This window comes from Brassica oleracea, chromosome C3 (genome assembly GCF_000695525.1).
Source record: "Brassica oleracea var. oleracea cultivar TO1000 chromosome C3, BOL, whole genome shotgun sequence".
Taxonomy (NCBI): domain Eukaryota; kingdom Viridiplantae; phylum Streptophyta; class Magnoliopsida; order Brassicales; family Brassicaceae; genus Brassica; species Brassica oleracea.
The window spans coordinates 21,360,224-21,374,256 of record NC_027750.1 but is presented as its reverse complement, the minus strand read 5'-3'; the positions used below and the strand labels follow the sequence as shown (position 1 = coordinate 21,374,256).

Below are 14,033 nucleotides of genomic sequence, written 5' to 3'. Positions count from 1 at the left end.
TTAGATTTATAGTAAATCTGTAGAAGTCGGTTTCTACATGTTTTAGAACTAGATTAATGTGTAGATTTTGATTTCTAAGAATTTTAGAATGGTAGGTTAAGCGCGGAATGTGTATTCTAAATATTTTTAGAATACTCATATTTACGTAGATCACGTATTCTAAACATTGTAGATTCAATGAAAAAAGTAGATTTCGTTTTCTACTTCGTAGAATGTAATTTCTACTTTTTTTAGAACATAATCTGAAATTTATAATTTTAACTTTTTATAACTGGAAAAAATATCATTAAGTTCATTTAGGTATTTTAACAAATGTTACTATTTTTCCAAATTTTTTTTGTTTGTAAAACTATTTATTAAAATTATTTTCATAAATATTAAAGGGTATTATAGGACAAAATATAGATTAGTCTAAAGGGACATAGTTACTATTTTTTTTGCTCTAAAAAAATAGTTTTCCCTCAAAAAAAATAATCTCTACTTTTTCCTAAAATTTGAATAAATAAAATTTCCTAATATTTTATATCTCGATATATTCGAACAATTCACATATCTTTATCCAAACGTTTTCAAAATCTTAATTCATGGTCCTTTGAAAAGCTTAATTCATACTTATAAAATTTATAGCTTTAACCCTAAATTTTAATTATTTCAAAAATAAATTCATTTATTTTATATTCATTAATATTTTGGTATCTATATTTTTACCACCCTTAAAATATTTTACTAGTAACTTTAGTAGCAAATTATTTATTAATAACTGTATTTAAATGTTTCAAATAACTTATATCGCAGATATAAAATAAAATTTTGATTTTTTCTTTAACAACTAGTTTTTGAATCTTGTTTGTAATGAAGAAAACTACCAAAATTTTAAAACAGTGATTCTTTACTTGTTAACAAAAATATTTTAAAAATTAAAAATAAGTAAATAAGCTTATGTTCTATAATTTATAATTTTATTTTAGTTTTAAAATGTAGAATTTCAGAAATAATATTTAGTTATATAAATTGTGAAACGTGGGTGGACAAAATTTCTATACCTGTATGTAGATTTAAACTTACATTAGCATTTATTTTAAGAAAAATAGAATACGAGATTGTTAACTCCTAAGTTTCCAATCAACCTAGCTATGTCCAGTCCATCTTCTTTATGTGATTATAATTTTAGCCTGGCAATTAGCAATGATATTCATCTTAATTTGTTCATAAAGCAGAAACAAATGTTCACTCCACCTCTTTTAAACCGTTAAAAAGAATGATTTTTTTTTTTGGTAAAATGTTAAATATTATACCAAGTTTTCAAATTGTGCCAGAAATTACAAAAAAACTAGTAGCGGAATGCAAAATTGAAACTAAATAATTAGAACGAAAGCGACAACGAAAGGAACCTTAGCGGAGTAACTAGCCTAATAACTAGCTAAGCAGCGAATCAGGCTGAGACCAAGCGAAACCAAATAGTCAAAGAAGAAGAAGTCGGTTATCACAAGCTACTGAGAGATAAGCGCCCTCAAACTTAGAAGCTACGGCTCTTGCAGCTTCTATCAACTCAACCCGACACAAACGGATCCGAAGAATCAAAGCACGGACCTACCGAGAAATCAGACAGACACAGCCTCCGACGGCACGAGAGAAAATCTCCACGCGACGATGCCGTCATTTAAAAAGCAGATTCAAAAATTACTGTCTCCTAACCTGACTCTCTAGGGGAGATGACTGGTTCGACAACAACAAAGACAGACGAGCAGAGCCCCGGCGGTCGCGTAAGAGCGGAGGTGACCACCGGAGATTTGGAACCCGAAAACCCTAGGTGGCGAAGAGGAGAGAAGGCAGAGAAAATAAATTTAGGAAAGAGAAATATTTTTCCTAAAAAGAGTGAATTATAATCTTGTGTCTCCTCGGAAATTTGTATTTGTGGCTTTAGAGCTACTTTTCAAGTTCATCAAGGTAAGACAATGTAATTATGTTAACATGTGATTCCTTCCAAATTGCTGAGTTGACTTATAAGCACCCGAGAGGTTTGCATGGCATGTTCTCCTTTTAATTCCACCACACATGCCGAGTAAGAGGAAGAAGGGTTTCACCACCATGTTCCATATTTCTTATTTCTTAATTACAACATAAGCTAAGCTGTATATAGAAGAGCCTCAAATTAAGGGTTACGTAATAAGTGTATGCATGGCACAAACTGTTGCATTAATTTGGAAGAGGTAGGAGCAGAAGAACGTTCAATTTTTTTTTGGATTTGCTTTAACTAATGTTAATAGATTCTCACAATAAGGTTTTGAGAAATTTGATCAAACTATTAAAAAGCCTTAACATTTTTTAAAGTTGATGTCAGAAAAAGTTGATGTATCGATATCTTGCGGGACACCACTCGCTTTTTGTCTATTATGGGCTCTGAGATTATTACCTTTTTCACTCAAACATATGCTAAAGTCTAATCTATTGGTGAATGATTGTATGCCTTTTTATCGTCGCCATGATGTCCCATAAATATTTGACGAAGTGTTAAAATGGAGCGAAGGAAATCACTGCAACAGCATTACGTTTGCATGTCATCACATCTCACACGTGAGCCCAAGACATTTGACACGCTCACATATTTGTACCTACAATCACAAAAGGATGCCCCGCTCCAATAATTGAAGATATAATGTTACATCATTATGAATTTGAGTCGCGTATAAAATCACCCCATTTTAAAATATATCACTTTGCAATATTTTTACCTACATTATGAAAAATTCTCATAACTAAAAGTGTATTTTATACATATGCCAAGAAAATAAATATGTATGAAAAATTACAGGAATATACTGGAGGGTACGCGCAGCGACTCGTCTCTCGTCACGTCTCTCACGTTAAAATAATAGTTAGAAATAAGAAACGGTGAAAATTAGAGGAAGTAGGTGAAGGATCGATTGGTCTTGGAGAGACGTGCGTTTCTTATAAGAAACCAAATAACACAACTGTTAACTTTTAAGTGGATGATACCTTTAACAAGCTAAACTATGTTTTAAGAGAATTGGGAGAGTTTCTTACCGATGCTGATGGCCTCATGAATGAAAAGAATTAAGAAAAAGGAATGCAAAAGAATAGAATAATGGAAGTTATTCCATTCCATCTCATTCATGGTACTCTTTAATCATGAATGTTAAAAACTATTTTCTATCTTCTTTTATATTCCACGTAAATCATTAAAATATAATTTATTTTATTCTATTTAAATAGTAGTTATTTTTGGAATTTACGTAAATAAATCATTCTATATAATTTTCCTCCACAAATTACTAATCCAGTTGTACTCTCGGTTCATGAATAGTTTATAGTAGATCATGGCTAAAACAAAATGGACTAACATTTAACAAACGCTAAATAAATCAATAAATATATATACTATACTACAAAATATAATGTCACCCTGTTAATATGATACACACGAACTCTCTATATAAAGTCACCACACAATACCTCAACATTTACAAAAAAAAAAAAGAAAAACGTTAAGCAATCACAAACTTTCAAAAGAAAATAAAAAGTTTGCATCAATGGAGGAATCAAAAGCACCTCACGTCGCCATCCTTCCGAGTCCTGGAATGGGTCACCTCATCCCACTCGCCCAGTTCGCTAAACAACTCGTTCACTACCACGCCTTCTCCGTAACCTTTCTCGTCATCGGCGAAGGTCCACCGTCAAAATCTCAAAGAACTGTACTAAACTCTCTCCCGTCGTCCATCTCCTCCGTCTTTCTCCCTCCCGCCGACCTCACCGACCTTCCACCCACCACTCGCATCGAAACTCGTATATCCCTCACCGTGAGTCGTTCGAACCCGGAGCTCCGGCGAGTCTTTGACTCGTTCTCGGCGGAAGGTCGTTTGCCGACGGTGCTCTGCGTCGACCTGTTCGGTACGGATGCTTTTGACGTCGCCGTGGAGTTCCACGTGTCGCCGTACATTTTCTTCCCATCAACGGCCAACGTCTTGTCGTTCTTTCTCCATCTTCCTAAACTTGACGAAACGATGTCGTGTGAGTTTAGTGAGTTAACCGAACCGGTTCAGCTCCCTGGATGTGTACCGTTCGCTGGAAAAGATGCTCCTGACCCGGCTAGAGATCGGAAACATGACGTGTACAAATGTCTTCTCCACAATGCCAAGAGGTACAAAGAAGCCGAAGGGATTCTTGTTAATACCTTTCTCGATCTAGAGCCAAATGCTTTAAAGGCCTTGCAAGAACCAGGTCTTGACAAACCACCGGTTTATCCAATTGGACCGTTGGTTAAGCAAGAGGGTAGTAACGGGACCGAAGAGTCTGAATGTCTGAAGTGGTTGGACAAACAACCGCTTGGTTCGGTTTTGTATGTTTCATTTGGGAGTGGTGGTGTACTAACGCTTGAGCAGCTCAATGAGCTTGCTCTTGGTCTTGAAGACAGCAAGCAACGGTTTCTTTGGGTCATACGGAGCCCAAGTCAAACCGCAGATGCTTCGTTTTTTAGATCGCATAGCGAAGCCGACCCACTGACATTTTTGCCGCATGGTTTCTTGGAACGGACTAAAGATAGAGGCTTTATGATCCCTTCATGGGCTCCACAAGCCCAGATTTTAGCTCATCCGTCTACCGGAGGGTTTTTGAGTCATTGTGGATGGAACTCGACTCTGGAAAGTATAGTAAGCGGTGTTCCACTTATTGCTTGGCCATTGTACGCTGAGCAGAAGATGAACGCGGTTTTGTTGGCCGAAGATATTCATGTTGCGCTTAGGGCTCATGCGGGGGATGAAGGGATGGTGAGAAGAGAAGAGGTAGCTAGAGTGGTTAAGGGATTAATGGAAGGTGAAGAAGGTAAAGGTGTGAGGAATAAGATGAAGGAAATGAAGGAAGAAGCTAGTAGGGTGCTGAGTGATGATGGGTCTTCTACAAAGGCACTTAGTCTTGTGGCATTGAAGTGGAAAGACCACCAAAAAGGGTTAGAGCAAAATGGCAAGCACTGAATATGCGTGTATGAACCGGGCCTCGTGGTCTGGTGGTATAAGAACCTCGGCTGAGGTGTCCGCCATCACGAGTTCGAGCCCCGGCCACAGCGGATTTAACATGGTTTTCGTTTGGCCGCCAGGACCTGCCAGTTCCGGTTGGACGAGGTGGGATAGTCGGACTAAGGTCCGGATACCTGGATTATCAAAAAAAAAAAAAAAAAAAAATATGCGTGTATGTGTCTCATACAATTATTTGTACAATCAAACGATGTGATATGTGCAATTGTGTTTGTGTATGAAGTAACTATGAATGTAATGCTTTTATTTGCTTCTTTTGTGTCATCAACTTATATTTGAAAATTGATATTTTTTTTTTTGTAACTTGATTTGAAAATTGATATTGGGTCTCAGTTTATTGATGATTATGTTTTAGAATGGTGCAATTAAGGCTCACTTAAAGAAGATGTTGCTCTCTTAATACTCATTTCTTTTCAAAGTAGTTGATGTTTTAGAGAAAAAAAATATATTTCAAATTAGGTTATGTTTTAATTTTTTATGTAAATTTTTTTATTTATTATTTTTGGACATTTGGATTTTATAACATATTTTATTTGTAAATAATTAATAATATTTTGATTATAAAAAATATTCTATTAATCTCTATGAAGAAACTTAATATTTTGAATGGACTACTGGGTAGTATTTGAGAAAAACAATCATTTATAAAATTTGTGGGAGTTTTGAATTTTTCATCGGCGTTTAGATTGAAATTTGAAGAGTGTGGTTAAGTGATAACTAAAAACTTTTGGTTCACCAGCGTAATCGTGATTTGTGCCAAATGGTTCGAAGTGGTTCTTTAAATACAGTACAAAATATAGTAAGAAATGAATAATGTAGCTTATTAAATTACTGTTTGTTCAGTTGTGAACAATTGTTTCAATCTCATCATTTTTTTTTTTGGATAACGTTAGTGATTAATCACCAAAAAATCTATAGAAATCCAGATTTTTTTTGATGTTTATGGGTGGCCACGGGAAATCGAATCCATGGCGGAAGTTCTAGCTAAAACCCTTTTACCACTGGGAATCAATCATTTGTTCAGTTGTGAACACTTGTTTTAATCTCATCATTCATCATTCAGTTATCGATTTGATTTGTACCCTTTGTTTCCGTATTGATTTAAAATGTTTTAGTGTAAATGACGAAAATCAATAATGGATGAAAAAGAAAATAAGTGTGTGGGTATTTGACAATATGTGGATTATTTTTTAGAGATAATTTGAAAATATCTTATTTGTGATTTGAAATTTGAGAAATACACTCTTTATTTTTTGAAAATTGGACTTTATTATATGTAATAAGACGTTTTTATCTTTTTTTTAATTAGTAACTTTTATAATCATTGTATAAATTCAGAAAGTATATAACTAAAATTAAACTTTAAAAAGATTATTATCTGTGTTTGTGGTAAATAAACGTTTTTCATGGTATTGATTCTTGGTATCCTTACGGCATTGAAGGATGAACGGGTTGAACTTGAATCATACACATTTTTTAAGAACAGTGAAAAAGTATGTTAAGAAATTATAACCGCAAGAGTTCTTACGTGCTCTAGATTCACAAAGTTCAAAAAATATCATCTCTTCTCTAGACTCATTGTTTTCTAGTCAAAGAAGAAAAATAGTGTAAAGAATACATTGTAAAAGGAGAAAATATACATCAATGCACCATTTCCTTCTTATATTTCCTCTCTGGACAAAAAAAATCTTTCAATCAGAACAAGTACGGTGAATTCACTTGAAAAAAAAACTGGAGAGCATTTTGTGACGAGTCACATATACCAACCGAAGGAAGTTAACCGGGACAATCTTCTCAAACCGAAAGTATGAACCATAACAGAACCGACCTTCTGTTCTTTTCATTTATTTAAGTTTTGTTTCAGACAAATAATGAGAATGTGCCTTCCTTATGTTAAGGAACCAACCTTCTCCACTTTTCCATTTTCAGGTACACGTACACTAGAACCTCTATAAATTAATAACGTTGAAACTTTGAAATTTTATTAATTTATTAATTTACAAAAGTTTTTTGATTTAAATTTCTTATTTTAAGATATATTTATTTAAAATAAGAAAATATTTTATTTTATTGTATACACATTAATTGTTATTTTCTTAAAAAATTGACATTTATATTATATTGTGTATATAATCTATATTGCATAGAAGTTAAATGTGATTTTAGATATAATATTACTAAAGATAATTTCGTTGTGAATATAAAACAAACAATATAATAAAAGGTTCTTACTTATATAAAATATGTATACATATAAATAATTAATTTATAATTTTAGTGGGATCATATATCTACATCGAATGTTCTAAAAAATATTATTTTATCATTTTATATCAAATTTTGAACCGGTCCAAATTAGGACTAGCGAAATTTATTAATTTATAGAATTTATTAATTTATGAAGTATTAATTTATAGATGTTTTATTGTACTCGCATGGAGAAGATGTCTCCACCTTCCTCTTGTATTTGCTTCTATATAAATCAATGAAAAGCCAAAAGAGCCAAGAATTATTGCGCAAAAGTTTGTGTTGTTTCTCTACAACTTGTGATTCCACGTGGTCACACCTATCATTTTGTTTGGCAAGGAACGAGTTTAAAAATGTATGAGAAGGTGTTTCACGACTTTCAGAGACGAGTTACTCCAAATATGAATCATGATCTTACTAGAATGGTGACTGAGGAAGAAGTCTATAGAGCTGTAATGGATATTGGTGCACATAAGACTTCAGGACCTGACGGATTTACTGCGGTTTTCTATCACAGTTATTGGGAAGAAATTAAAGAAGATGTGATGAAGGAGATTACGGGTTTCTTTGAGACAGGAGAGATGGATCATCAGCTCAGTCATACTAATATATGCCTGCTACCAAAGGTATATCCTCCCACTGGTATGAAAAAGTTTAGACCTATAGCGCTTTGTAACGTCTCATATAAGATTATTACTAAAGTCTTAGTCAACCGGCTCAAGGAACATATGAGTAATATCATCTCAAAGAATCAAAATGCTTTCATCCCGGGAAGAATGATTTCAGACAACATTGTGATAGCTCATAAGGTATTCCACAGTCTTAAAGCTAGGAAAAGACATGCTTCTTCTTACATGGCAGTTAAGACAGATATTACTAAAGCATATGATAGACTGGAGTGGAATTTCTTAGCTGAGACTATGAAGGTTATGGGTTTTGATGGCCAATGGATTCGATGGATAATGAGTTGTGTCACTGCAGTTAAATATTCGGTGCTAGTGAATGGATCTCCGGAGGGTCTTATCACGCCAGCTCGTGGACTGAGACAAGGGGATCCTCTGTCCCCTTATCTGTTTATACTGTGTGCAGAGGTGCTATCACATTTGATGACAAGAGCAATGCTGGATAGATCACTATTAGGAGTGAAAATATCAAACAATGCACCAACGGTCAATCATTTGTTGTTTGCGGATGATTCTTCATTCTTTTCCTTGGCTAATGAGAAGGCGGCAAAGAAGCTCAAGACTATATTTAGCATCTATGAAGCAGTTTCAGGCCAAGAAATCAATCTCTCCAAATCTTCGATTACTTTTGGAACTAAGGTTAACCCCACGGTTAAGACAAAAATGAGGTGTTTGCTAGGAATATTTAATGAAGGAGGAATTGGTAAGTACTTGGGACTGCCAGAACAAGTGGGAAGCAAGAAAAGTGAGATGTTTGCCTATATTATAGATAAGGTTAAATGTGTTACACAAAGCTAGAAACAGAGGTACTTATCTACGGGTGGAAAGGAGGTTCTATTGAAAGCTATTGCAGTGGCGATGTCAATCTTCTCAATGAATATATTCCCGTTACCAAAAGAGGTATGTGCTGAGATCAATGCAGTCTTAGCTAAATTTTGGTGGGGAGCTGGTGATAAAAAGGCTTGCATTGGTATTCTTGGGATAGAGTAAGTGTGCCAAAAAGACAAGGAGGTCTAGGTTTTAAAGATTTGGAAATTTTTAATCAAGCTCTGCTAAGCAAACAAGTATGGAGAATTATGCAACATCCTCACTGTCTGATGGCTCGTATTCTGAAAGCGAGATATTTTCCCGAGGAGGACATTCTGAATGCAAAGCTAAAAAAGAAAGCTTCTGATGATGTTTGGAAGTCGATTCTACATGGGCGTGATCTTATTAGTAAAGGAATGCGTTACATTATTGGTGATGGAACTCTGGTTAATATGTGGACAGATCCATGGATACCGGATCACCCACCTAGACCACCAAGAGCCCGTGGAGTGTATCAGTTGGAGGAAAATATGAAAGAATATTTCAACACTACTTGAGATCAATGGAATGAACAAAAACTGCGGAAGTGATCATTGATGAGGATGTGGATAAGATTCTAGCTCTAAAGATAAGTTCAGTGGCACGACAAGACTTATTGGGTTGGCACTATAATGAAGATGGTATTTACACAGTGAAATCAAGATATTGGCTAGGTACGCACTTACCGTCCAACATACCTACAACTCCAACTCATGGACCTGCAGTTTTGAAACACAAGGTTTGGAAAACAAAAACTCCTGCTAAGCTAAAACATTTCCTGTGGAGGCTTCTGTCTAGAAGCTTAGCGACTGCTAATAACCTGAAGAGACGTCACATAACTCAAAATGATCAGTGTCGAAGATGTTGCTCTGCAGTAGAAACGGAGGATCACATTTTCTTTGAATGCCCTTATGCGAAAAGGATATGGAGAACACCTGGAATCTCTAATCTCATTATCAACAACCCGAGTTCAACACTAGAAGAGAAGATTGATGCATGCTTGCAATGCTCCTTATCAACTTGATCGTCACACATGCAGGATTTGCCCTTCTGGTTGCTATGGAGATTATGGAAGAGTAGAAACATGTTAATATTCCAGCAAAAGGAAATTCACAGGAGAAGATTATTGAGATATGCACGAGAGGATGCAAAAGAATGGAAACAACTGGATAGTAAGATTGAAGAGATTCATACAATACGGAGACAGAGTCATCAATTGCCTGAGTGTCTACATTGGAAGAGACCTATGATTGGGTGGGTTAAGTGTAATACAGATGGAGCTTATAATCCACTACTAAATCAAAGCTCGGCTGGTTGGGTTATAAGGGACGCTAATGGTTCTTATAAAGGTTCGGCTCAAGCGAGGGGGAGGGTGAATAATGATGCTTTGGAAAGTGAACTACAAGCTATACTGATGGCTTTACAACACTGCTGGAGTTTGGGTTATAAAAAGGTTATTATAGAAAGTGATCGTGAGAAGGCGATAGATATCATTAACAAGAAGAGACTTCACTTTGCATATTATAATTGGAGAAGAGAGATTCAATGGTGGGCGGCAAAGTTTCAGGATGTTAAGTTCCAATGGACAAGAAGAAGTGCAAATAAAGTTGCAGATTTGTTGGCAAAACAAATTGAAAATGGTGTTGCATTTTCTTTTCATTATTATGTACCGCAGTACTTAAGTGTATTACTCCATAATGATCATTTACATTCAAGTTAAATCAATAAATCGACGTTATAAAAAAAAATTCTCTTTTAAATGCATATAATTCTAAAGTTAATTGTGTTTATTAAAAAAAAAATTAGATGCTAAAATAATTATTAACATTTCAATTGGATATTTGGGTAATTTGACTTATGAATAAGTGTAGTTCTCCAAAAACTTATATGATGATATAGTTTTTAAAATAAAATCTTGTAAAAGTATTTCTCCAAATTTTTCTTATTTTTTATTTGCCACTTTCCAACGTTTTTCCTATTTTTTATTTGCCACTTTCCAACGTGTTAGTCTGTGTTGAAATCCATATATACAATCACTTCCCTTTGACGGATTCATATTTGTTGTATCAACTTTGTCATGACTTGAGAAATGTAGAAAAGTAAATGATTGGGCCGGCCTACATATTACACTCGTCGGCCTTATTTACTGGAAGAAGCCCAAGTATGTTTCATTCTTCTCTTAGGAAGGCCAAAAATTTAAATGGTTTATTTTAAGAAAACTTCATTATTACAAAGTTGGCAAGTAAAATTAAGAGACAATCAGTGAAACTTCAGAGAATTCAATTATACTTTTATTTTGTAACACATTCAATTATACTTCATGACCCAAAACCTCTCAATTTCTGCTGCCGTTCTTCCTGGGATCCTCCCAGCTATCAACTCCCACCTATATCAGCAAATATAGTGAGAAAAACAAATTAACCTATTTTCATGTTTAATAAAATAATTAGGTCAAAATTGTAGCCGTTAATAAGTTATAACTAATTAGTTAATTTAAAGGGATCAAACCTGTCACCGACAAGCTTATGCATTCTACGGACCAAATCCTCTTCTTCTTGATTCATGTTCACAGCTTGCCACTCAAGACTACTCACTTCTGTTTCATGTCATAATCAATCATATGTTTCAAACTATAAAAAAATATTTTTGTTTGTAAACTTGGAAGTTAAAACGATGTTTAAAAAAAAGGTTAAAATGATGTTTTCATGAGCTTACCTTCAGATGAAGAAGTAAGAATAGGGTTGGTCTTGGTTTGCTTCGTCCTAAGATGCTTATCCATGAGATGGCACAGTTTTAACGTTATGGGTATATGAGAAGAATAAGAAGAAATTCTTACCAAAGAAAAAAAGAAATAAGATGAAATAACTGAGAGATATTAGAGAGAGAATGGTCTTTTTTCAGAGAGAGCAACCAACCATTCTTTCTATTTATAGGAAACGAACAAAGTAACCAACGAGTTTGGTCGGTCAGTCGGTGTATGTAAAGGAGTCTAAATTTACTAAGCTGATTTTCATTGATTAAATAATCATTGTTAGCATCTTCCGAAAAGTAAAATCGTATGTACCCCTGACTTCATTTACCTGATTGTGATTCTCTGGAACATATTCAAGTTGAAAAACTGAATACCTTCCTGCAGTTAATTATCTAAGAATAACAATAATACTCCTCCATTTTATAGTGAGTTAATCGTGTGAATATTGCATAAGTTTGATTAACTTTTATAATCAACTAGGTGCATAGACTCCGCGCACGCGCGGAGTCGGCTACATTATAGGTGCATTGTATAGTTTTGTTTACGGGATTTTATTGCTTGTTTGTTTTTTTGTCTATAATGTGATGGATGTGACTTTGGAAATTACATAGTTTGATGAGTCTGATATAAGAATGAATGACGAAGTCATATGTTGATATTTTTATATCTTATATGTTCAAAGTTGAAGGTGATGGAACTTGTTAGTGTTTACTTAGGTAGTTGTTTGTATATAAATCAAATAGTGCATGAAAAAAATAATAAATTTGGATTTAAAAATTTAACAATTTAAATAACAATAAAATAAAATTTTCCTCTTATTTCACCAATTGTTTTTAGAAAAAAAAAATAGAATTGTAATATATTTTTAAAAAACTTATTTTTAGAATTACATACTTAGAAAATTCTTATTTTTATATATTTTTTTCTGGACTTTGCTTTAGATGATTTGGGGTTGACAAAAAAAGTCTGAAATATGGTCAAATATAATTTTTTTTTAAAAGCATGACTTTAAAATGTTAGGGTTTCAAAATAGTTAGGCATTGAATATGTGGTTTAGTCTGATACTGAGAAAACTGTTAGGACTTCAACTCCTATTTTTCTTTATGTTGGGAATGTGAGCACTAATTTCCCGATTCATGTAGGTAAAATTGTTTCTTAGTTTGTGAGATTGAAAAACGTAGATTGATTTTAAGCATGATTGATGAGAGGTTTACTTGCATCAGCTTCGTCTGCCGTGGGTGTTGAGTTTCGTCGGCTCCAGATGTTAGACATGCAAGAGAGAAGGTCTGAATATGTTAATTTCGTGTTTTTTTTCTTCTCTCGTGTTTTGTGGGTTCCACTCTTTGCTCAGGTTGTACAAAAGATAAAGTCTGACTAGGCTGTCTTACTTCTGAAGTATTCCCTTGATCAACCTCCCACCAACATCTATCTTCTGATTTGTCTTGAATTCGAGGAGCTTCCAGAAAAATTAGCTTCCATCTGCTGTTCCGCTTGGAATGGAGAAATTAGTTCTGAAATGCCACATAAAAAACATATTGGCAAATGACTAATGATTGTCAACAACTATCACTATACTAAATAGAAAAGAAATCAAAGTTTTTTGTTCTGCACAAACTAAAATCTTACAACAGGGTTGTCACAGTCTTTTTTTCAGGAGCAAGATCTTTTTCTTCCCAGAAACCATAGTCAATGCAATCCTTGGGAGAGAGCTATCCATAACAGAGGCTAAAATTGCGTAGATGAAAAAATAGATCAGAAACATAGTGTATTTTTTAGGAATAAGGAAAATATGGGATAAGTTGTTGACTAATTACCAGTTTCAGTTGTTGGTATGTCATTCCACTTGAATTTGCCTGATTGTAATCTTGCTTGGAGCTGCCAAATATGCTATGTTTACCAGTTTCTAGGTTTGTGTTCGCAATCACTTGGCAATTGTCGAACATTCTAATCTTGACTGGAGATTGATCTCAGGAGCACCTGTGATGACTTCATCAATAATGATTAGTGAGATTAAACGAATGAGGAATGAATGATCAGTTATCGTGTACATGCTTGAGCACCTAGCAACCTCAAAATGATCGACTTTCACAATGGAACCTTCTTTCAAATATGGCATGTAATGATTAGCACGTCTGACGGGAGTAAACTCATAAATCACGGAATCTGCAAATAATATTATTCAACAAAGAATTAGAAAATCAATTAAAATAATTATGTTAAATAAGTGTGATAGATCGAAGATTAACTTACCTTTTCATCAAGGAAGAGAACCGTGATTCCCACAAACTCCTTGTCTTTCTTGAATTTCAGGGAATCCCAGAAGCGGAGGAAGCCAAGGCTATGCTCTGACTACTACGACCAAGACGGAGAGACTCGAAGGTTGAGTGACGGACGGCGGGACGCCGGTTTGAGAAACTGGAGAGGCAGAGAGAAACATTTTCTAGAAGATGGTTAAAG

General features: G+C 34.4%; 2 protein-coding genes across 3 annotated transcripts; one reads left to right on the top strand and one right to left on the bottom strand.

The window, feature by feature from the left end:
• Nucleotides 1–3,436: 3,436 nt before the first annotated feature.
• On the top strand, nt 3,437–5,351 carry LOC106328425 (UDP-glycosyltransferase 72B1-like). Its single transcript, XM_013766862.1, has one exon. The coding sequence runs from the start codon at nt 3,552–3,554 to the stop codon at nt 4,986–4,988; it is 1,437 nt and encodes a 478-aa protein (XP_013622316.1). The 5' UTR covers nt 3,437–3,551; the 3' UTR covers nt 4,989–5,351.
• Nucleotides 5,352–11,010: 5,659 nt separating this feature from the next.
• Nucleotides 11,011–11,710, bottom strand: LOC106334807 (MYB-like transcription factor ETC3). 2 transcript variants are annotated; one of them, XM_013773181.1, is made up of 3 exons: nt 11,540–11,710; nt 11,333–11,420; nt 11,011–11,210 (listed from the first exon to the last, which is right to left on the bottom strand). In XM_013773181.1, the coding sequence occupies exons 1-3, from the start codon at nt 11,601–11,603 to the stop codon at nt 11,132–11,134; spliced, it is 231 nt and encodes a 76-aa protein (XP_013628635.1). In that variant the 5' UTR covers nt 11,604–11,710; the 3' UTR covers nt 11,011–11,131. The 2 variants fall into 2 exon arrangements, with proteins under 2 accessions (XP_013628635.1, XP_013628636.1); XM_013773182.1 differs by having other exon boundaries at nt 11,333–11,417.
• Between the last annotated feature and the right edge of the window lie 2,323 nt (nt 11,711–14,033).

Bases quoted from the DNA above. Each gene is read 5' to 3' on its own strand.
- LOC106328425 (XM_013766862.1), top strand. From the start codon at position 3,552: ATGGAGGAATCAAAAGCACCTCACGTCGCCATCCTTCCGAGTCCTGGA.
- LOC106334807 (XM_013773181.1), bottom strand. From the start codon at position 11,603: ATGGATAAGCATCTTAGGACGAAGCAAACCAAGACCAACCCTATTCTT. The intron at 11,421-11,539 runs GTAAGCTCATGA...GACATGAAACAG, and splicing joins TCTTACTTCTTCATCTGAAG to AAGTGAGTAGTCTTGAGTGG. The intron at 11,211-11,332 runs GTTTGATCCCTT...TTGCTGATATAG, and splicing joins CATAAGCTTGTCGGTGACAG to GTGGGAGTTGATAGCTGGGA.